This window comes from Anoplophora glabripennis, unplaced genomic scaffold, assembly GCF_000390285.2.
Source record: "Anoplophora glabripennis isolate ALB-LARVAE unplaced genomic scaffold, Agla_2.0 scaffold145, whole genome shotgun sequence".
Lineage (NCBI taxonomy): Eukaryota > Metazoa > Arthropoda > Insecta > Coleoptera > Cerambycidae > Anoplophora > Anoplophora glabripennis.
The window spans coordinates 588,423-613,710 of NW_019416303.1; the positions used below are offsets into that span (position 1 = coordinate 588,423).

The window sequence follows — 25,288 nt, forward strand, 5'->3', positions numbered from 1 at the left end:
CGGCGCCAGGGTATTTGGCACCTGAAGCAAATAACGAGCGTTCAAATAAAAATGTGGTCAAGTTGGTTCTGAAAATTTGGACGTAGGGCATAGCGTATAGCAAATGAACTTAAACGTCATCTGTCAAAGCGCTATATCGCCGCTATCAATTTGAATATTTTCGTTTTAAAAAGCGTTTAAAGTGGTGTTTTCTCAAGAACAAAAAGTGTTTATCATAGAGTCCTACTTTAGAAATGGACGCAAGATTGATGGAATATGGAAGTATTCTATTGAGGAATGTTTCATAGAATTTCAAAATCAATTTCCCGGCGTTGTTGAGTACAAAATTTTTCAAAGTGCAGTTCAGCGTTGTGTTAATGTTTTTCGTGAAACGGGCAGTGTAACAAGAAAAGAAGGAAGCGGCCGACCTAAAAAGCGGACTGAAGAATTAAAAGAAAATGTCCAACAAATAATGGAAAATGCGCCAATAACTTCTGTACGTGTTTTATCACAAATGGTGGGAGTATCAGTCGGTACCTGCCACACAGTGTTAAAAAAAGATTTGCGTTTGTTCTCCTATCGTTTAACTTGTCAGCAAGAACTTCATGAAGTTTTTTTCTGATGAAGCCTGGTTTCATTTAATTGGTTACGTAAACTCACAAAATATGAGAATGCGGTCTTCTGAAAAACCAGATAACTTTTTTGTCGAGGGCCCTCTACACGTTCAAAAATTTGGAGTTTGGTGTGCTCTCAATCGAAGGAGGATTTATGGACCTATTTTTTTTAATGGTACTCTTACTGCGCAAAGGTATAGAGAAGAAATTATCGCTCCTTTTGTTAACCAGCTGGAAGAAAACGAAATTACAAACTTTTACTTTCAACAAGATGACGCAAGGGCACATACGGCAGGCGAGACGATGAATATGTTGAGGGAAGTTTTCCAAAATCGACTAATAAGTTTCAATGCTGAACATGAATTTCCACCGTGGTCATGTGATATTACGCCGTGTGATTTCTTTTTGTGGCATTACCTTAAAAACACTATTTTTGAACTGCCTATTCCTGATTTAAACCATCTGCAGGCTCGACTTATAGACAAGATTCGTGAAATTAACAATACCCCGAGCATCTTAGAAAATGTCTTTAATTCTTTGAGGAACAGGTGTGAAAAGTGCTTGGAACAAGGAGGGGGACACTCAGCAGCTGCTTTAATTTATTGTTATAACAAGGAGGGGGACACTTTCCGCAGCTCCTTTAATTGTTTGTTATTGTTATCACGATTATTCTTTAAAATAAAGTTATATAGTCATTAACGTTATTGAAACTGACAGCTGCTATACAGCTCGTTGAGAAATGAGGTTAAGTTGGTCGCTATAAGCTACTCCCTACGTCCAATGTATCAGAGCGAACTTCGACCACGTTTTTATTTGAACGCTCGTTATTTGCTTGCCGCCCTAAGAAAAAATATATACAAGTTACTACTGTTGGAACAAATAACAAATTTATTAATAAAAAGTTATAAAAAATAAAAAAAACATTTCAATAGACAAAAATAAATAAAAATATTTTAACAAAAAAACGGAAATTATAAGAAACATCTTATAAAAAATAAAACATCCCAATAAAACCAAAAATCAAAAATATTCAATAAAAACAAAAAAGAAACTAAATAATATCACATCCCAACTTTTCTACAATTTTCATTAACAGTCTTCAATAATATCATCGTAAACCAAATTATTTGCTATATCTTTCTCGATAGCAAGAATGGCTAAATCTGTTAACCGTTCCTGCAACATGGTTGATCGTAAATAATTTTTTATAATTTTTAATTTTTAAAGAGAACGTTCTCCACTGGCCACAGACACAGGAATGGTTAACAAAATCCTTAAAGATAGATTACGGCAAAATAATCATTGAGTTAGTCTTTCAAGAACATTTGGCAGTCAGTTTTTCCCGCAAGTCTAAAAATCAGCATCACATGGTTATATTTAAATTAATTTACTTAAATGTAAATTGACTTATTCAGGGTTCGTAGCGGCCAGGAAAAGGCAGGGAATTCGTTATTCTTCATAAAAAAACGGAATAGTCGGAATTTTAAAAATATTCATGAGTCGGGGAATTTGATGTTTGCAACTGGAAATTTTGTAACAGCCGGCCCTGGGTTCTTGAAAGAGAAAACTATTTGTGGTTTTGAAACCTTTATAAGAGGTTCTTAGGGTATAAAAAAGATTATGGAGTCCAGTCGAGAAAAAATGTAATGCATAGACACCAATTAGTATGTAAAAATGAACTACAAGTGACCTTAAATAAGATAAATGACTCATTTGTTGTTTTACAATACGGATTTTTATTTGAAATAAGTTTCAATAACAATTTTAAAGTTGGGCAAATTTCTCAAAAACGGTGGGTATTACCAAGTTCCACCAAGCGTACCCTTTTTACTCAGAAATGACCCCCAAATAAGAATTTGTAGCCAACTGAATCGGAACGTTTTGGCAACAAAAAATAAAAATTCATTAAGTAGGAGTCCTTATGGGTTAAACTTGATTTAATGCATTTTACTAAATTTTATGACAACGGTTTGTACAGCACTTTTGAGTTTTACAAAAAACACAAAAAACATTATTTCAAATTTGACACACTGTATCTTTTTCGATAGCAACATTTTACTAAGATATATATATATCTTCATATTTTGCTCTAAGGATTTCGCCGCTACTGATTTTGTTCCATTATTAATCCAGGGTCCACGGTGTGTAAGAAAAAATATAATTTAAATCATGCACTGAATATTGCGGAAAGATAAAGATTTAAACATAAGTGTATAAAAATATTTATTAAAATAGTTATAAAAAGTAAGATAATAATAAAATACATACATACAAATATGTCATTTAAGACTATATACGTCGTATCAAGTTTTTGTCTCCTTGCATTAGGCATTAGGCCAATCAATAAAGCAATAAATCAGTGATTTTGTGACAAAAATATTAGTACTAGTAGCAAACGGACTGTGCCATCATATAAAAGACAGTCCGTAGATATTGAAGTGACTGGATTAAATCGCTCACAAACTAAAATGGATATAAAGGTGTTATAGTCTTACGTGGGACACTTTGTATAACAATATATTAAAAATTACATATGTGTATATATTTTTTTATAAAAATAGTAACTTCATGACACCAGTCATTTTAATTTTTTGTTTGGAGGTGCCTCAGTGTTTATATCACTTTCCAACTCTACCACATCTAAACTTTGTTGAACAATTATGTCATTAACTGACTCTGTACTTTGTATTTGAATTGAATGAATCCTCACAGAATTATTATTCAAAGAACTACCTGCTTTCATTTGAAGCTCTGTGCTTGACCTCCAAGTATTCCTTGGTGGTGAATCAAGAATTCCGATATCGAAGCCATTAAAAATTGTCTCTTCCTCAACAACAGTCAATGATTCGTCTGAAACATTTTCTTCTGTTTCAAACAATTTATGTTTAACATTTACTTCAGCTACTGACCTAAATTCATCCAAAACTTCCTCTATTAACTTGGCAATTTCCAAATTAGTAAGAGGATCTTCGTGTTTAACACAAATCTCAACGCTTTTCGGTTTTAAGAATTTTAATAGCTCCACTCCTTCTTCATACGAAGCATGCGTAGCGTAACACACATAATAAGTTTCAGACGAATTGGAAGAAAACCCATCTTCCAGATTGTCTTGTGTCCATCTAAAAGCAGATACTTTAATTGTTCTTATTTTGCTATTCAAAGCTTTATCACAAACGTATTGGTAAGATATGCCACAGCTGCAATGAATTTGTGTTGCATTACAATCTAAAGTCACAGATTTATCCATTTCAGGAATGGTAGAGTAGAAATTGAAAACCTCTCTGTTCACATGTACCGGCATTCCAGTTTTCTTATAAATTTCATTAAACATATACTCATAACCATATTTTGCGCTAGTAAATAACTTTATAGAAAAATGTTTTCCTTTGTCTGTCCATCCTTTGATTATCTTACATAGTTCTTCTAAACTCTCTTCTCGTTTTGGAAACTTCCGATAACTTTTCAAAAAGAATGTTGTGTCTAGATAGATCGTTTCGATTTGTTTAACTTGTTTGTAGGAATCATAGAATGCTTTTAGTTTCTTTATATCATTCTTGTTTATTCTATAATCTCCAGTGTACAATATACGAATATTGGTCTCGAAAAGGAACATTACTGATCCAGGACAATGTCCTGCAGGTATCGGTAAAACAGAAATGTTGCCTCCTTTTAATAACAGTGCAGTTGGTGTATAAATATCAAGTATTTTAATATTATTTTTTAATGAAGGGTATAAAAGTTTTAATATAGCACATGATATTTCTGATGCATAAAGGTATTTATTATTTTCCAATAAATTGTTTTGAAACCTGTGGGTATGCAAACCTACCATGTGGTCATAATGACAGTGTGACAAAAAATATGCTTCTGATGTTAGATTATTTTCATCGAATCTGTCCACGCTAATGTGAGAAATTTCTTGAATTTTCCCGCTGAAAGTGCTCATCTTGTTTGTATGTAGCAATCTGTGAATTTCAAACTTCCCGCCGAGTGTACAGGAAGTAGGCAGTTGTTTTGGCGGTTGTTGAGAAGTTGTAGGTTATTTATCGCTAACCTATTTTCGATAATTTTCACAGCTATAAAAACAGCGACAGTCAAGAAAATATCTCAATTTTATGCATTGGAAAATGTCAGTTTTATAATTACTTACATTTTGCCGAGGGTGACAAATTGTTGCAATTTGTGCAATCATAACAGAGAACCTACTACCGAGCAGCCATTTGCCCACAGCAAAGTGAAGGTCGACGCTGGCTTTACTAAAGCTTGGTTAGGTTGTCAAATTCTAATACTTTTTATCATGTAAGTATACGAATTTACTTAAAAATTGTAAATACAACAAACTTATCACGTTTGTTCGACTTGAGGCTTGCGTCTCGTATATAATTTTTGTAGAATTCAGTGGTGATGTAATTGTAATTTTCCTTTCTTTCAATGAAGTTTGATGTGTAATGGACGTTTACAGCGCGTAGTAACCACTAATTTTACAACGTATTATTTCGCCGTGTAGTGACTAGTCATTTTCTTTAGAACGAGTTAAAAATTTGGACGATTTTTTTTTTGTTTACCTTTTTCAAAATAGTAAACTTTACTAACCTCAATTAAGCATAACCTCACTTGTCAAAATATCAATAACCTAAAATTTTTGCTTTGGGATGAGTCCATTTACCATTCCTTGCATTTCCTTCAAGATCTGCCATACATAGGCGTAATTGATTTGATATTCGGTCGAAAAAATAACAAGAATGAGGTCATTGAATTATTGCTGGGTATGTAGGGGAATTATTGTGTCTAGCATTATGGTTTAAAGAAAATCAAATTTTTTAACACCCATGAATAATTTATCATAAAAACTTGTCATGAAAACTGACTGATACTTCATAGGCACTCATTTAATTACAAAACGGTGTTTAAAATTGAGTTTAAAATATTTTTTCATGTTAATATTTTTTGGCCAAATCAAAAATATGTTACAAATTAATAGCAGATCCCTACTAGATATGAGAACAAAAGTTTTAGGATATGTAGTATATATGATAAAAATTGAATTGAAGCAAGTTTTTATTTACTTTATTTATTACAAATTATATTGCTTTTAAAAATGTTTCACCTGTTTATGTACTAACTAAAATATATTATTACAAGTACTATTATTGTGTTATCAAACAAAAGGGAATTTTTCTAACATTAATTCAATTATTAATTCAATTCAATATCAGTTATTTTTGTTTTGAAAAAAAAATGTATATATGCATAAGTTAAGACCTTGCATTCCCAACAGGAGTCAAAATGTTTGAAAACACCTAACAATGGAGGAGTCTTTCGGGTTAACATGGGAGGACTCCACGACTGTTGTTCAGGCGGAGGAGGTGATCTGCGGCATTGAGAACGAGATCCTCCCGGCAGAAACAGAAGAATTTACTGGCGTCTCTGAGGGAGTAACAGAAGAGGTCGTACAGGAAACACCCGAGAATGGACAGGGTGATGTACCGGTGGAAAGAATTATGTATCTCACAGATGGAAATGTGCTAGTCATGCAGGAGACTGCCGAACCCGAGTACCAGGAACAGCTGATGGTTTCAGAGGAGATTATTACAGAACAGTGGGGAGAGAGCTGCCCAGAAGAAATAGGTGAGAAATTTACGTTAATATGATGCGTGTATAATGTAGGCTCGTTTCCATTATTTTTTAATTTTTTTGGGAAGATTTGCTTAAAATATTCAATAAATATTTCATTGTTTTTTATTATTGTGCATTTTTTATAAAAAAATTAACACCCACACATGGTAATAAAAAACTGTCATTGTAGTGATTGAGGTATTATAATTGAGGAAAATTTTGAGCCCTCAAAATTTCAATCAGTAGTTAAAAACCTTAATGCCGTTGACAGTCACATGAGGACTAATAATAGCTTTCCTCTGTTTATCTATTAACCCTTTCACTGCTCCAGACGTATATATTCACACGCGATAAACAATTGCGCACGGCGCGGTAGCTACGTTCAGACGTATTGCGCAGCGAAAGGGTTAATGGTGTTAATGTGTTCTCATCCAATGAAAATAATAAATTTGTATATAAATATTGTTAGTTTTTATCCATTTGAATCTTCATTGTTTTTTTCTTTTTATTGCTATTATGAAGCTAACTGAACAAGTAAATTGCATAGTGTTTGTCCAAATTTTCATTTCACATTTGCTCCTGCACAAGCATGTGTTAGTTCTACATCAACGTGTATATTGACATTTAGAGCTATATTAAAATTAAGTATAAATATATAAATTCTATGGTTTGATTCTTTAATAGAATGAGTTATTTGCATTGGTGTTTGCTAGTCGCTACTATTGGCCATTGATGTGCAGCTGAGAACTGCAAATGTTGGCCTTCCAAAAAACTGTTACAGATTCTTAAAAATATAAACGGAAAACTTTTCACAAATTTTCTTTCAGTTTTTGTGCTACACATGGTATTCTGGCTACTGTCACTTTATTTTCTGCCTTTATCTGCTGTCGGTTGTTATTGGTAGTAAGAAATAACAATCATAGCGTCATCTCATTTGCATGAGTATTTATTCAATTTTAAATATAAAGAATAAATTCTAATAACTATATTTTTTAACCTTTTACCTGTTTACAATGGATAGGATTCACAGCTCAATTTTTGTACGAGTGTTTCATGAATATTATAGGAATATACAGGGTGTAACTTTAAGTGGGGGGTCAGTTTTTTTTAGGGGTAATAGTACCTGTTCTAGATTTTTTTTTTAATCAAATCAGTTATATAGTTCGTCTTTATTAATTTACCATTCGTGATTTGATTTTTATTCCTTTTGGTATTATTAAGTGTGTAGCCTGAGGGGTTATTTCTTTATTTATCTATCTACCGTTATGACCAGTATCATAACGAGTCTAGATTTCAAAATAGTTTACTATTTAATTCTCGAAAAGGAGTTTATAATTATCATTACACTTTAATTTAATACGTGGGAACTTAGAAATGTTGTATGTTCAGATAATGAATTCCAGACACTTACCGTAGTCGCCCATATACAATGTAATCCAGTGGTTGGTTGTATAGGGTGACACTTATGTTGGAATAACAAGAAAACACCAAAACTTTCCAGCAAGGGTTTTAAAACTAAGTAGACTGCTCAATGTGGAACCCAAGGAAAAACTGCCTTTTTTTCAGAGATCTCTTCTGAATTCGATACCTCGCTTCGCCACGCCCATTTCTTGGGTCCAGAAGTTTTTGTTCTTATCTTATTGGTGGACTCCCTGAATATCTGGATGCTTTGGCATAACTATACCATGTTAATAGTTATATAATTGACTGAAATTTACAATTGTCTAAATAATTTTGAAACTAAACTTACAAATAACCCTACACCTTCCTCTTGTGACCTCGTACCACAAGCGATACGAGACGGGCTGGTCAAACTTATCATTTTATTGTTTTATGGCTGGGAAATGAACCCGTCGGAAAAACCAGCTTTTCGTAATGATATCTTTCTTTTCCAATTATTATGAATTTAACAATTTGATTTAATTCTAATTTGGAACCTCTATGCCTTCCTTGTGTTTTCGCGCGATATTAAAAATATGGGTTTCTTTGTTCTGTCTCCAGCATAGGCTGGTGTATCCCAGACATGACATGGTGATATGTTTTCAAGAAGTATTTCTGACAACCGTCCCATAAATTACACGGATCTGGCTTTTGTTACAAGTGTGTACAGGTGAAAATGTTCAATGACAGATAGGCATGTGGTGATTTTCTATGCCATTACATACTGCATTAAAATATGTTGTCTAAATATGTCAGATCTAAATTGAAAGACAGAGCGTATTGACACGACACGAAACATGAAAATGGTCTGATAATTTGGTGAATCGGATAATCAAGAGCCAGTTATACGAGATTCTACTGTATTTTTTACAAATCCAATGAAAGATTAAATAATTAAATTGTAATTATGCTTTTTACTACTTTATGTAAAAGTATTCTATGTTCATATATACAGTGCGTTCTCCCTACAATGGACAGCAAATGTGCAGTGGAAAATATCCGTTGTTAGGAGAGATATATCTAAATAAAAGAAAATATATATTTTTTTAGTATATTTAGTAACTTAATTTTTTTTACGTTTTTATTGAAACAAGTTATTTTTATAAGATTATCATAAAACTCGCCATTTTTTTAAGCTTACAATGACATATGCATTCTATTATTTTAAAAAAATGTATTAATCGTTTGTTTTAAACCAGTAAAGGACCCCGCACTTTTCTTATGGGAAGTGGGTTTTGGCCAATTTTTTTGAAACTTTGCAGATTGATAGTTCTTAACATGTAGATCAAAAGTCTCAATGGGCACAAAGCCTCAAATCCACCCCTTCCCCGCCAAAAACTGACTCCAAGTAGCGAGGAGTTTACTTGTCGTTTTATGAAAAAGAGTTTCACATAAAAGTTTTTTATTTTAATGAAATCTAAAAAAAACTATTCTTGTGTTTTTTTCGAAAAATCAATGTTTTAGCTTTAAAATGCCACCAAAGTTTAACACAGAGTATACGTATGACAGCTATAGATATACACGTGTGTTAAGTTTAACAGCGTTTTGCAACTTGAATATTACTTTTTGTGTGATAAAACAAAAAATTTTCAATATCTCCCAACTTTTTGCAGGCCTCTTTAATATTTTCTGTCTGAAGTAATACATTATTCTTCATTATTGTAAAATAACTCTTCGATATTTAAGATTAAGAAATGTATTAAACATCTGCCCATAGAAGGAAATTTTTTTATTATTCCTCAAAAGTTTTACTGTCTGTTGTTTAGATTGTCCGCCGAAAGGAGATTTAAATGCAAAGGTAGGCCTATAATGACGGGGTGTGTTTTAAAAACTATCCTTCCACTAGAGATGTCCATTGTTCAGAGATGTCCATTAAAGGAGAGTTCAGTGTAGTTATATACAGTTTAGTCTAAGAATTTTTGAATAATTTTTGCAAGATAAAAAAGTTGTGTAAGTCAACAAATTAAAAAAAAATATATATTGTTATACAAAGTAAATAAATAATTTAAAGTTTATTTGGTAAGAATAGATACTCTTTTTTTATTGGGTATTTATTTACCATACTGAAAATGAAAAAATTGTAAATAAATAATTCTTTATGTCAAGAAAAATCAGTTAAGGAGTTAACTTTATAAATTTAGTTTTGCCTAACTAGACATATCTTGCACTGAGAAAGTAGATAATAAATTTTCACGATTGCATGATAATAACTAAAACACATTACCTACACAGTTAACGTTTCGAAAAATTTCACTGTTTTCGTTGGTTTCGTTAGTTATTAAATTGACTTATAGTATGTGATAATTTTTTTTGATTTATTTATCTACTTCCCATAGAGATGTAAGGTATCGTATAATATTTATTTTATTATTACTTACCGCTTCGTTGAAAATATTCAATCAACTATCAAAATTTAAGTAATGATTTGAAACACATTGTAACGGCCTTTCTAGGTGTGAGCAGAAGAAATAAAGCTTATCCCTGTTTGGTTTTTAACTGAAGTAGGTGGGTGGTTGGTAGGAAGGTGTGGGTAAGGCACCCCTTAGGAAATGGGGCTCAAAAACAGGCAGGAAAGCCGACACATTATTTTCAGACGAAACAGTAATGGGAACTCCTGAGTGCTCCGAGAGTCAATGACAACCCTTGCAACTTCAGGGGCAAAGAGAGAAATATCTTGATATGAAAGCCGATACCAAGGAAGAGAGGATTTACTTTGTGTTGAGGAATGTCGATCAACACTCCAGTATCTTCACGCTCGGAGCTCGGCTTTTATAGCCATTTGGTGAAATAGACAAACTGTTCATTGGATATTAGCACTTAGAGCTACATCAAATAGAAAATTAGGTGCATACAAAATAGACATCGGAAAAGACAATCGTTCATCGGACATTAGCATGTGACTAAATTAGTTGGAGTTCATTACAACATATCACTATTTAGCATAACAAACATGGACTCTTTTGGTTTTCTTTTTTCATATTACTTTTTTTTTAAATTTTATGTTGCATTGAATAACAACCATTTTGTCTCTCATTTAACACATTAACTACACATTTAACGTGTTTCAATGTTTATTCTGTAGTCATGAAAAATTATAATCCACTTTCTTTTAGAACTGCATTTTGTAAGCTATAACCAACAACTAACAATGGTAAAAAAATAATGTCTTTAATGCTACAATAAAATTAATTTGTGAAATTAGGTAATTTAAATTTGTTGTTTGTGGTGTCATTCAGTGTAACCGATAACACAACCTAATTCTTGGTCATCTGCCGTCTAGACAACTCCCATGCTGACAAAACGGATCCTAATGTAAAGAAACGTGCTTGCGGAGAACCTCAAAACGGAATGAATTTTTGCTATTTTTAGACTCTTGTTCTTACTTTGCTTTTGCCTTTAGACTGTCCTTTTATTTATCTTCCCGATTCTCGATCCCACTAAATGATGTCACGAATTAGTGTAACAGCAAACACCCATTTTAAAAATTTATTTTGTATGCTAAACTTTAGTAATTAATTATTAAGAGATTTCTAATATTTTCAATACATTATATAGTATACCTAGATTACTACTAGACATTTAAAAAAATTTATACAAGTTGCCCGTTTCCACTTAGGCAAAATTAAGTTTATAAAATCGACCCCTTGATTTATTCTTTTTGGTACACTGCCGGCCCTTTGAAGGTGGACGATTTATTTTTCTAATGTGACGTGGTCTACTTTTTATTTTGACAAGTTTTTATATGTCGGTGTCATTAGTAATTTGCTTGGTAATTCAAGATGGCGCGTTTAACGGAACCAGGGAAAGCGAGAGCTATAACTTTACTTCAGAATGATTGGTCATTGCGGATGATCTGCATGTATGCAAGAACAGCATATTTAAACTCAAAGAAAAATGGATTGCGGAGGGTCACGTACATTATGTTCATGGAGGTGGATGTCGAAAAGTAAACACCACCTAAGAATAAATCCTTTTGACATGGCAGTAGCGGCTTCATTTGAGACGAATTTTCCTGGATCAGTGCGAACTGCAAGGAAGCGAGTGAAAGATTCGGAGCTGAAGAAATATGTGGCCACAAATACAGTTGCTTTGACTCCCCAGTATAAAGAACAGAGGTTAGAGTTTGCAAGACAATTTGTAGGAAGCCCAGACACCTTCTGGGGGAATATTATATTTTCGGACAAAAAAAGTTTTTAGTGTTGCTCCGATGCTTCTGTCCGTGTCTACCCACCAGAGATTATAAGGTATTCGGAGCCTTATGTGAAACCCACACAGCGCAGCGATGGATTCTCCATTAACGTTTGGGCTTGGATAAGCTGCCAAAGTCCTGATGTTTGTTGTGACTATGCTGTATCCTCAGAATTTCACTTTCAAGCAGGATAATTGTCGTCAGAATGGTTCATTAAGAACATTAATTTTATCAATGCCATGTAGATTGCAGTGTTATAGACAAAAATGGTGCTTGGACAAAATACTAACTTTACGAATCACGTTTCGTTGACGGCGAATGAATGGCCGTTAGAATGTATAATATATTTCAGTATTGGAAAAATAAATAATTTGCTACCTAATTTTGATTTGTTTTGCTCACTAGAACTAGTATGATAGACACACATTAAATTTGACATAATGACAGCCGATTTGAACCTCACATTTTCAAGTCAGTTTCACAAAGGCCAATTATAGACAATTTGCTTATAAGAGTCATCCACTTTCAAAGGTCCGGCACTGTACAAGGGGCTATTTGTTTAACATTTTTTCCTTTTCAGCCTGACAGAAATACCTAATCAAATAAAAAGAGTTACGAATAAATAATTACAGACAATACAAGAAAGATTCTGTATATCAAAAAAAGGCATACCATAAATTTTACAGTTTAATAAAATTTATCGTATAAAACATTGAACTTCACCGAACCATGTTTCAGTGGTGGGTTCAGAGGAAGCCGTTGGCGGCACGGAGGAACAATCTCAGGAGGACTGTGACATTCCCCTGCCCACCGACCAAGATGAGTACACGGCTGCCAGACCATACCCCTGCGACTTTTGCAGTCGTCGGTTCCGAAAGAAAGCCAACCTGATGAACCACATGGTGGCTCATCAGACAGATAGGCCTCACGGTTGTAATCTGTGTGGGGTACGTTACATTAGGAAATGTGATCTGATGAACCACCTCAAGATCCACGCCTACATACCTGAGGCCGACGGGCTAGAGGAGGAAGATATGCAGGCCTTGGAGGATTCCTCTGATGCCGAGAAGGCCAGGAAGAGGGGGAAGGCCCCACAGAAGAGGCGGAGGAAGAATAAGGTGAAGGAGGAATATGATTCATTTGAAGGAGACGACACAGGTACATATTTATTTATTTTTATTTTATTTGCAGATATTGTTATTTTTAATAAGCTCATTGACAAAATTGTCTAATATTTTTAAATTTTCATAATTTCTATTTGTAAAAATAAAACCTGGGTGAATGAAGTGATTTAAACATCATGAAGAAGTTTATTTTAGCACTTTTAAGTGTAACAGGGTTCGTAGCGGCCGGGAAAACCGGGAATACCGGGAAAAGTCAGGGAATTTGTTATTCTTCATAAAAAACAGGGAATAGTCAGGGAATTTTGAAAAATATTCATGAAAGTCAGGGAATTTGATGTTTGCAACTGGAAATTTTGTGAAAGCCGGCCCTGGGTTCTTGAAAGAGAAAACTATTTGTGGTTTTGAAATCTTTATAAGAGGTTCTTAGGGTATAAAAAAGATTATGGAGTCGTCGAGAAAAAATTTAATCCGTAAACACCAATTAGTATGTAAAAATGAACTACAAGTGACCTGGATTTTTTTTTATAAGTCAGGAAAAGCCAGGGAATTCTTTATTACTTTTGAACTATGAACCCTGTGTAAAAAAATTGATTCTAATTGTTATAAAAATTAAGGAGATTTACTTTGACTGCAATGCTTTTGGGTTGGCAAATACTATGCTTTTGATTAAAAAAAAGTATACATAGTTGGTAACGGGTATTTCTTCTTTAAGATCTAATTACTTACATATTTCTCAGTGTTACTAAGTACTCTACTGAGTTTGAATATATTTTTGAGGAATTATATTCTATTCTCTAGTTCATATAACAGGAATTCTTCGTTATACGTGGCATTTTAACCGATCCTACACATTTCTGTTGAATTTAGGTCTGGGCAATATGGTGGCCAAATTAATGTTTGATTACGGACTACAAACAAATCCTTCATGTCCATACAACCAATATATAGCAAAACATGGTTTTGCAGGATTGTTTTGATTTAAAGTCAGTTATTTGTCCAATCACTTCCACGAATCACAAATTTCTCTCAACTAATACCTCTCCAAAGCATTATACTCCAAACCTAACATTCTGCATGGGATTGCAGCTGGTGTAACATTCCCCAACTCTTCTGTAGATGAGTCCATTCATTTGGATTCCATAATTGTATTCTGGTCTTCAGAGATAATATTCTCTTTATGTATGTGTTAGAATATTTTTCCAATGCTCAATATTTCTCTTAACATGTTTTCTGACAAATTCTAATCGATGAGATTTGCGATTTTGAAGAAGACGTGGAACTACGGCAGGCCATTTTGGTTTCTTGTTCCCTGTTTCTTTTGATCATTGTCTCACTGTTTTGAATTAACATTAAATTGTCTTACTTTTAGTCCGATTTCGTGTAGAACTAAGAATAAAAAAAACTGCCACTCCTTGTCTTCACTGGATACAAAACTCTTGAAAACTTTTTAAAATGTTCGATATTGTAAATTGACTCCTTACACGTCATTGTATCTATATCCTTCGTTATATAAAGCTATACGATTTGTGCCACATCAATGTCTTAACTGGTGGAATACTGTTGTTTTAAATCAAATAAAATGCAAAATTGAATCTCTGTCATTTATCTTCACCACAAAAAACTGAATTCAATATCGATTCAATACGTTAATATATGTTTCTTTGTTCCACACCGCAGTAATTTCTTTCACAGTAGTCCCTTCTTTGGTGCTCGCAGACTTTAACAAGAGGTCTTGTGCCTTTTTTTATCATTTTTGGCGGTCGACTTGAATTCTTTCCACAGAAGTCTATGCTGTCAGTTCCTTGGTACGTTTTAATTATATCTTCAATTGTGGTTTTAGGCATATACACACTTTGCCACCAATGTTATTCATTGATTTTCATCACTTATGTTCTTGAATTAAAATTACACACATTTTTTGGAGATTACTAAGCCACAGGTAATAGTTTTGGACAATATTGTAAAATCACATATACCGAACACACGAATTATAACAGTAGACATTTTCAATTTTCAGCACACACTTTTTGGGGCAAAAGATGCTGCAAATTATATCAGGGGTTTACTCATCATAACACATACAGGGTGTTTCTAAAATAGGGTTCCAAATTTCTGCTGCGTTTATAACTCATTAAAATAAGCCAAAAAGTTCCTATTAACATGTGCCCTAAAGGAATGTTCCCTTAGGAAGTTATATGCCCTTAAAAGGGCTCAAACAAAACGGTTTTTTTTTTTCGGTTATTGACAAAACGGTAGCAAATAAATAGAAAAAAATTTATGGGTCTTACATAACTTTTTACGTTAAATAACATGGGCTACTCCGTTTTTCTACATGCAAATCATATGCGTCCCATTTAGGTTGGTGAAGGAGGTTTTTGGCCCGTAATTTTTTTTATTTCAATTTTTTCACAATTTTTTCACAATTTTCTCTACAGATTTATAAAATCAACAATTTTATGTAAAAAATATTATCTTTGTCCAAATCGATATTTCCAATGGTTTTCAAGTAAATTGAGTTTAAAAATTTTAATCCCATTATTTTCTATTTCACATTTAGCTATTGTTTGCAGTAGTAATTAGTTATTTAATTAGTAAGTGTAACTCTAAAATTAAATAGTCTTAGTTTATGTCCTAAATTATTTATTAAATGATCGAATCCTTCATAACTGCAATTTATTTGAAAAAAAAAAACAGTTTGTTTGAGCCCTTTTAAGGGCATATAACTTCCTAAGGGTGCGTTTTAGGGCACATGTTAATAGGAACTTTTTGGCTTATTTTAATAAGTTATAAACGCAACAGAAGTTTGGAACCCTATTTTAGAAACGCCCTGTACAAGTATTTGTAAAATAGTCATCGAAGTATTATCTAAAACAGTTGTAGACCGAATTGCCAAGGTTTGGACAAGTTTTTCCGAATAAATATGTTTCATTTTATTCATTTCAAACTACAGTTCTATTTGGATGACTCCCTATAAGTTTACGGAAATCATTTAAGATTATTTTCAAGTAAAAGTGATAACAAAAAGTATTCGATTAATTTATCCAAGTGTAATGAGATTATTTTATTTATAAAATTGTGAAGGTAAAATAAACATATTTATAAAATTTTCTCCACCAGTCGCTTCCAGTTCCCGTTCTTACAACTACGTAGATGAAGACATGAAATTGATGGAGCAGATGGAGAATAATAGCAAAGCCGAATACACCGAGTACATCCCCGAGGAGCAGACCGAAATGAGGTACCCTGTAACGGATCCGAGGAAACCCTTCGTCTGCCAGCACTGTGGCATTGGTTTTGCTCGAGAGAAGGCCATGCTTTCACACACCCGAGTCCATGCCGAGGGCGACAGTCCTTTCGAGTGCCAGAAGTGCGGCGAGATGTTTTGGGACCCTGTTCAGATGCGTGAACATGCCAAGCAGAAGCACGGGGACGTGGAGGACTTTGATGATGATGAGGACGAGGACTATTCGGAGGAGGAAACCAAATATGGAACATTCTACTGCACGACCTGCGGCCTGTCCTTTCACCGGCAGGACAATCTGAGACGCCACCAGCGTGTCCATATCAAGGAGGAGTTTGTGAACGAACACGAGTTTGGCCATATATGCAACGTCTGCGGAGAATCCTTCCAGGAGGCTCTCGATTTGTTGGCCCACGCAGAGGTGCATGCTAGGGGAACGGAGCATCGGTGCATGATTTGCGGGGAGAGCGGAGCCGATGAAAATGCTGTCGCTGTCCATGTTCAGGTAAACTAATTATTTTGTGGATAATTTTCCTACTAATGCATCCTACTTATTAAAAAAAATTTTTTTGAATGTACAGGGAACTCTTACAATTTTGTAGAAAAAAAATGAAAAAGGTCAGTTTGAAAATGATTTAGAAATACACTTCTGCACTGACTTACGCAAGGCAAAGGGCGCGGCGGTAGCCGAAGCGGCCAAGGCTTGCCTACTGAGGCGAACCAGGGCTGTGCGGCAAAACCGTAGTGGGTTCGAATCCCGCACGCGGCGGGAAAATTCGAAGGAATTTTTCTGTCGTACCCATGGATGTTTGTGATTGTTAAGGTGGAGGGTAGTATGTAAGTTAGCAGGCAAAATGGGCCAAGCATGGCCTAATTGCTAGTAAGCTTCATAACCTGACTTACGCAAGGCAAAGTATGTGGTCAGCGACCGGCACAGCGGAAAAGTGAAGTAAAAAATGAACGGACAAAAAATTTAAAGAATTGAGGCCGTCTTACCCAGTTTCTACGAACTAACACAAGTTTCTGGTTCTTGTCGTTTTGAACTCGTAAATTTTTGTCGGCAGCTATGATACGTTCACGTAAATCATCAATAGTATCCACTTCGGTGCGATACACACATTTTTTTAAATATCCTCACAACAGAAAGGGACTCGTGTATGATATGCCAACCTGTTGATTGGGACATTCCTTATACTTGTTGAGCAATTTGCCTGGTACTCATTTGGGGATTCTCTTCAACAATCTCTATAATGTGTTCCTCAGCTACTGCAATACGCCCTGAATGAACCTCCATCTGTTCCAAGATTTGGTTACAAATTTACCCTGTCACGCCGCATTGCACTACCTCGGTAAAAGTAACTTTTGTCATATCTAACGGGAAATCGGTTTGCATATAGACGAGAAGCTGCTAAAGCATTTTGTCTTGCTATCATAAATTAAAATGATATCCATCAACTCCGAGTTGTTATACACGTAAGCCGTTTTTGACACTTGAAAAACTAATGTAAGCACTATCGCAACAATGATAACACTAAAATCGGATATCAGTATTCGGAATCGCACAGAGCACAACACGAATGACGCTAGAGACTACAGTAGCCCAACGATGTAAAGGTTGAAAATACTACAACTTCAATAATTTTTTTCTCAGAAACTGTAAGGATTTTACAAAAACTTGCTTTGCGATATTGACTCCATTTTTTGACGCATCTATTCCCCAATTTTTTTGCATAGGTTGCGAATCACTGTAGTTCAGCAATTAAGTATTTAACATTGTTCGCATTTGTAGAAAACACTTTTTTTGTGGGAACGGCACAATTAAAGTAATTGACATGATTATTTTACACTTACTTCGGTTCACAGGCAAAGCATGGCAAGAGCCTGCCGCCCAACACCTGCATGCTGTGCGGCCGGACGTGCAAGGACCGTCGCACCCTCCTGAAACACTCCTGGGAGCACTCGAAGGAGAAGATGTTTGCGTGCAGCAAGTGCGCCAAGACCTTCCACAACAAGGCTAGGCTGAAAAGGCACATGCTTTCGCACAGGAACAAAGTGGTGACCTGCGATGTGTGCGGAGAGGATTTCCCCGACGGAAGGTCGCTCATGAATCACCGGCACAGCCACAGTAGCGTCTCGGGCAGGCAGTTCCCCTGCAGGGAATGTGGCAAGACGTTTGGATCGAGAAGCTCGCAGCAGATTCACATAAGGATTCATACGGGTAGGTCAAAATAAATTTTTTACCAATCGTAACATTTCTAGTACTTTTTTCCAAAATAAATAAATAAGATTTTCTCCGTATCAAAATATCTTCAGAATTTTGTTCCATAATAAACAAATGATGGTTATCCTGCCTCTATCTATGAAAACATTTTCTGTTCTTTAAATAAAGTTTTCCCTGTCCAAACATCTTCAGACTGTTTTTGCTAATAAACAAATTTTCCGAACTTTTTTTTTTTCGTAATATACAGGGTGTTTCATAATGATGTGTAAATATTTTAAGGAGGTGTTTAGAAAGTAATTTTAGGGGGGTACTTCCTATATATTTTTTTGATTTGAGCCCCCCTTGAGAAAATATTCAAATCTCAAAATGGCCAAAAAAAATCCTAGAAATTTGAATTTTGATACACATTAACAACTAGTTGAATGGTATTTTTTGGTAGTCTTTTTTTTCTGGTTTATGTCTTTGAATGAAAGAAATTAGCACCCCTTGGTTTTATTTCTCTCACAACTTTTTTCTAAGTTAGCCACCTCCAACAAGTAAAATAGCTCTTAATACTACATGTCATTTAGGAACTTTTTACCCTTCCCATTTTTTCATATCCTTAACGGTTTAGGAGCAAAAAAATAAAATATTTTTCGTAAAAAAACTCCCTACGTAATAATTCGTAATTTCCATTTATATGTGTACTTTTTAACTACATGAAACGTTTCTATTTACTTCTGTTCTATTTTTCTCTATCTAGGCGAGAGGCCTTATGGCTGTCGATTCTGCTGGAAAGCATTCGCGGACGGCGGCACGTTGCGCAAGCACGAGCGCATCCACACCGGCGAGAAGCCTTACGCTTGCGCCGTCTGCCCCCGAGCATTCAATCAACGGGTGGTCCTAAGAGAACACATCCGCTCTCACCACTCGGGCCCCGACCCTAAATATACCCACAGCATGACGCCTTACTGCTGCTCCGTCTGCTCAGACATGTTCGCTACGTCCCAGGACCTCATCCTGCATCTAATCCATCACTGCGACATGAACACCGCCATGAAACGGCAGCCCCAGGTGGGCCCCAGGAAGTACAAACGGAGGAGGAAGCTGAAGCCGCACGAGCTTGAGCTGATTTCAAACCGCATAGAGGAAGACGACAACGATAATATGGACGGCATGGAGGAGACTTTCACGGAGAGCGACGAGGAACGTGACAGGAGGAAGAGGACTCCGAGACGGCCAGCTAAAAGGCCTCCCCCTGCTCCCGTCTCGCCCAAGGATCCGCTGACAGAGACCTACACCGACTTGTACAACAGTTGCTCCTCCGCCATCGAAAACATCAACTCGATAGTCAATTCCAAGACGACTCCCACTAAGGCGAAACCCAAGAAGTCAAAGGCGGACCAAGCGATGCCTTCCAGACCCAAGATGATTCACACGCAAAAGACGAGGGTAGCGGTGGAAACAGGGGAAGACGGTAGGGTGAGGCACAAAACTAAGACGTTGATCACAAGGACGCAGCCTGCTGAAATTAAGTCTGCCACAGGTAAGAAGGTTTTCAATTGAAAACTGTGTGTTTTTTATATACAAAATTCTCAAATAGATATGCATGGTCCATTTATTTTTTTTTTACTTCATGACAATTTTTTCATTTCGTAAAAACGTTATTGTTGTCATGTAAGATTCTTTTCGATTACCATTACCACATTAATTTTTTTAAATATAGCTCAAATCTTAGAGCACAAAGATTCCTAGGCATCACAGCTGAGAATTCTGGAGTTTTAAATCATTTTGTTTTTTATATTTTCGTGTTGTGAAGGAGATGTCATCTCAAGCCACTAGGTATAAATTTAATGATTTGCCCTTCATAGATTTATTTGTAGAAAAAGAATTATTTAAATTAAAAATGAATGTCATTCATTGGTAAATTATACAATTTAATATTGTTTTTTCATTTTAAATTTGAAAAAGGCATTTTTATATATTTTTTTTATAAATATATATCGGCTGGGAGCGCTGCTGTTATGGCTGGGGTAAAAATTGTTCCTCACTTGCACGGCCTGCGGTCCCTAAGATTACATGAAGTCGATTGATCTGTAACAAAAATATCAAAAAGATTTCTTTGAATAGTATGTTTTGAGATAATTATTGCGGTTGAAGTTTGCCAAAGAATTGACACGCTTGGGAACTTCATCGCTAGTTAACTTCTCGGTAAATCGCATGATATTCTTCATAAGTATTCCAAACTTGGAGAATTTTTTTTTGAAAAATCAGTTTTTGTAAGCAATAATTCGTCATTACATAATATTATATCTTGAGAAAACTTTTTTTACTTTACCATTAATCTGCGATTCCGGGGCCATAGAGTAGGCTCTCTGCAGCACTGGCAACGTCTTCTGCAATGATCCGTGACTGCCTTCACTGAATCCTCCCTTCACGGGTCATGTTGTGAGTTTTGACTTTAGCAGTACACAACTCTTTATACATCTTCGATCTCGCAATACTCATCAGCGTTTCTTCCTACCTTGATGCCTAACGCATCCATAACTTGGAAAATATGACTTGGCTCCAGAGTTTAAAGTACCTGTCACGATATTAATGAGAATATTTACAATATCTGAACAACTGTGGGTAACTTTGGGTGTTATTCTCCAAATCCATATATATATTAAAAGCTGTAGGTTACTCTCGCTTCCACACTCGCGAAAAGAGGCGAAGGCCTTCCTTTATCCCAACATCGTATTTTGAAGGTGATCTGTTCGTGCCTTCTATGTGAAATCTCCAGTTTAAAAAGAGTCCACCGAAAATTTACTTTTTCTGGTGGGAAAGAGATACCCGAAGTATATCTGCTATTTAAACAGAGACAAAAACAAACGTCAGTGAAGACGTCGAAATAAATTTTGATATTTGACGAGTTTTCCTGGCCGATCGGGCCACGGTGAGTCGCTATATTGCCGTTAGGCACCAGTTCTGATCTTTTAGAGACGGCGATAAAACTAAAGGCTCGAGAGAAATTTTTCTAGTCAGGTTATTAAAACTCATTTGAATTTAGCTTGCTGCCGAGTATACCATGAAGCTCTTGGCAGACAATCGTCATGCTGTGGCTTTTGGTTGGTTGACGTCATGTGAAAAAAGATGGCCATAATCGCTTTCTTTAACTTTTCATCAGAATCGCTATTACGTCTTATCGCGAGATTGTAATAAATTATGAGTTTGTCAATAAGATTACCTATCAATTTACCCTTTCCTCCAAGCCCTTTTGTATTTCCCCTACAATTTCTTAGTCCTGTGCCCATTCTTTTCTGGACGTGTCCAAATACTCTTTCTTGGATATCTTTGTATCTTTATATGATGCACATTCTATTATGCTTTTATAAGTTTTAGAGTCCCCATCGTCCATGTAATTAGTGTATTTCACTCCATATTTTTCTTCTGATTTTGAAAATATTTCACACATAACTCTGCAAAAGCGAACCTAGTATTTACTTCGTATGCGTTGAAAATATCTGTGCAAGAAGGAACACTTTAGGGCTCAAAGGAAGGACACTATTTTGAGTTTCAACCCAAAACCAAGCGTAGAAGTTTGTGACATTGTAATTGTTTCTCAGCACAACACGGTAACAAAAACTTCGTCAAATCAATTGAAGTTTGCAGTTTTTTTGCTGAAACACTCATGATTACAGTCTTGTTAGGATTCATAACGATTCGTGGGAAGTCCTCTTTCACCTTATTCACTTTATCCGCTCTTGTCGTTTTACTTCCATGATTTACTTTTCTGATATCCATTTCACTATATAATTTTCACAAAATGATGAATAATAAAGGTTGCTCACTGTTGCACGACTGATGATAGAATAGAACAAACCGTTATTTAAGTACTGTCCTTTATTAAAAATAAGTAACATTAAATTAAAGACACTAAACTCAATTTTTGAGCTGTCTGGCATTTATATAGAGTTTAAATATAGGAATTTATCTGAAAATGTTCTCAAAAAGCTCATAATAACGGTTGAAACATATTTGGATGCAATTCAAGTCACAAGTGAACACAGAATTAAAAATATTTCAAAAAAAGACAATACCACATTTAAAAACTTCAAATTTGAGTCACCCTGTATTGTTAATCACCTTCGGTATCCTACGATTGGCGTCATATTTAGAACACAAAAGTATATTTTCACATTTTCAGGAGAGAGAATAAGGCCCAGAACGAAAAACGTCAGCTACCACGTCCTGCAGACCGAGAAATTACCGCTGGCCACTTTCCCCGAGCCTGACAAGGACGCCCAGCAGGCCGTCGAGAACCTACTGAAGGTGGAGCAACCCACAGAGGAAGCCAACCTGGCCGAGCACAGCAACGGGGTAATATACATGGACCAGGTGGAGCAACCACCCGACGTGGCCGCCGAGCAGACCGTGGAGAGCGAAGAACCCGTGCCTGTCAGTATCGTAGAGATTAAGAAGCGGACGAGGAGCTCCAGCAACAGTCTCAAACCCGGCCGCCACATAATCGGTCCCGGAAGCAAGGTGAGGCTAGTGAAGGAGGGTATGATCGTCTCCAAGGTGAAGAGCAACAAGAAATCAGACGAGAGCGAGGTAGAATCGATCCTCCCTGACGTGACTAGCACTCCGTTAACTATTAAGGAGGAGATAATACAGCACTCAATCAAGCAGGAGATAATGGATCCCAGTCCGCTGCACGAGCTGGCAGAGATTTCGATGCAACACGCCAACGCTACAGCGAAGAGTCTCTTTAAGTGCGAGATGTGCAGCGAGGTGTTCTCCGACAGGGCCCAGCTGCTGGTGCACGTGCCTATACACATTTGATGTTAAGTTTCGGTGACGAGCAGTCCACAATTCGGTTTCGAGGCCAGCGGTCGGGGGAAAAATTACGTCTAACTCACAGCTAAAACTTCGGATGTCTGAGGAGCGTTGAAGATGAACGTTTCTTGTTTTAAAGGTAAAAATTTACCGATATACTTTATATATTTTTCTTAACAGTATCATGAATGTTTGCTTTTATTTATATTAAGAAAAAATATTTTTCGAGTTACAATTTCGGTTGAATTTTTAAAAAATATTCTAAAACGTTTGGCATACCTGTAAGGCATTGCTTATTATTCCACATTAAATTTCGTCGATATGATTCCGTAAAAGAAAATCTAATTTTCCGTCTCGGGAAACTCTGTCGATGATTAACATTAGCTGTGAGTTGGTCTGATTTTGGCTACGACCCGGCAGTGTGAGTAAATTATTTGGAATCCTTGGGATTTGCGACGGACTTACCCTTTCGCCAGTGAGTAATTGTGTAAATTTGTAACGAACCACTAATTATAAATAATATACATATTATATATACATTTAGTTTTAAACTTAATAATTGATTAGAAACATTTGTCTATATTTTTATAATAATTTCCCTTGTTTCCAGCACGAAGCGAGGGTCTGTTTAAAGCGTTTTACTTTTATAGATGTCATAGTTTTATTCTACTTTATGTTAAAGTAAATACAAGAGCCGTCGAGTTGTTTGTATTTTAATCACGTCTTATCTGTAAATACTTATAGATGTGGAGCCGCACTCTTAGATATATTTGCTCCCCCCTTGCTGTAATCTTGATGGAAATAAATATTTGGTTAGGTCTTGTGATTTTCTCATCATCTTCCCCAGTCTTGCAATAAAAAAAAAACAATGAATGATTAGATAGGATTTTCTAGCGGTTTCGGAATATTACGGCATATTCATGATACCAATTTGGCGAACTTATCTGAAAAACCGTTCCATCTGCAAGGGCCTTAAAGCCAACAACAAGAACCGAATCAACATCATGGCAGATCTAGGGGTTCCGATATCAGGTCCGTCACCACAGAGCTTAGCCCTAGAACAACAAGGGTAGGTCAAAGATTCCTAGCTAAGACTAAAGTGGCGGTCAGACTAGGCTACTTTACCAGCCGCTGATGTCTTCTGGCTGCAAACATCCACTGCAAGCAGCCGCTGGTTTGGGTTCACATTGGTTTTATATTGTAGTGGTATTGTATTATTCGGAGCTGGGCAAAATACTTTCAAAATGTGTTTAAAATACAAAATACTTCTTTGACAAAGTATTTTAAATATTATTAATTATTTACAAGGAGAAGGCAAGGTAATCAGATTTTTGTAATTTTTGATATGAGGGTTGCTTCGGTATGCAGCAAAATAAAACTCTCTCAATGGAAAAATAAAAGTATTTTTATAGCGTTCGCTGGAGACTCTCCGTGTGTGGAATCGCTCGCAGGCATCAAGTAAGCATTTGGTCGCCAGCGCCAATCCGCCGTGGTCCCTTCCTGGAATCTTGGTGCGTCAGGCTGGCGCTCTTGATGTAACACTCATAATGAGTCACTTGCAGACATGTGTACCCACAGATATTTATGATACATGTAGTTTGGACCTTGAATAAGAATTTTCCGAAGTAGTTTGACGCAACATTCATCAATTACCGAGGTAATTGATTTTGAAGTTTTACCTGCCAGCTAAATCCACTAGATGCGACACATTTTTCAACTGGACGTGTGGCCTAGTCGGTAGCGTTCGAGTCCGACACTCATGAGATCGCTGGTTCGAGTCTCGTGCGAAATTTTTTTCCCCCTTCAAATCGCATCATGTTTTTTTAGTCGTTTTCTTATCTCGAAAATTATGAACACGCTATACTCCACGGCCGAAATTATAAAGAGTGACTAATCGCTAGCTTTTGGACTAGTAAGGGGGATGAAGCGTGCCGGGAACGAAAATCCATTGGCGTGTCTGCGTAAAAGGCTACGATATATAGAAAATATTAAAAAAAGATAATAAAACAACATCTAATATTTTTTACGGTTTGCTATAACCGGCACTTTGATCCATTTTAATTA

The 25,288-nt window shown here is 35.8% G+C and overlaps 2 protein-coding genes across 3 annotated transcripts; one reads left to right on the forward strand and one right to left on the reverse strand.

The window, feature by feature from the left end:
• Window positions 1-2,799: 2,799 nt before the first annotated feature.
• LOC108904290 (protein artemis) lies at window positions 2,800-4,556 on the reverse strand. Its single transcript, XM_018706782.1, has one exon. The coding sequence runs from the start codon at window positions 4,537-4,539 to the stop codon at window positions 3,172-3,174; it is 1,368 nt and encodes a 455-aa protein (XP_018562298.1). The 5' UTR covers window positions 4,540-4,556; the 3' UTR covers window positions 2,800-3,171.
• Window positions 4,557-4,805: 249 nt separating this feature from the next.
• Window positions 4,806-24,043, forward strand: LOC108904289 (zinc finger protein 33A). 2 transcript variants are annotated; one of them, XM_018706780.1, is made up of 7 exons: window positions 4,806-4,892; window positions 5,872-6,221; window positions 12,577-12,996; window positions 16,080-16,708; window positions 18,067-18,421; window positions 19,167-19,949; window positions 22,593-24,043. In XM_018706780.1, exons 2-7 carry the CDS (start codon window positions 5,900-5,902, stop codon window positions 23,228-23,230), a joined length of 3,147 nt encoding a protein of 1,048 aa, XP_018562296.1. In that variant the 5' UTR covers window positions 4,806-4,892; window positions 5,872-5,899; the 3' UTR covers window positions 23,231-24,043. The 2 variants fall into 2 exon arrangements, with proteins under 2 accessions (XP_018562296.1, XP_018562297.1); XM_018706781.1 differs by lacking the exon at window positions 4,806-4,892 and adding an exon at window positions 5,245-5,359.
• The last annotated feature ends 1,245 nt before the right edge of the window (window positions 24,044-25,288 follow it).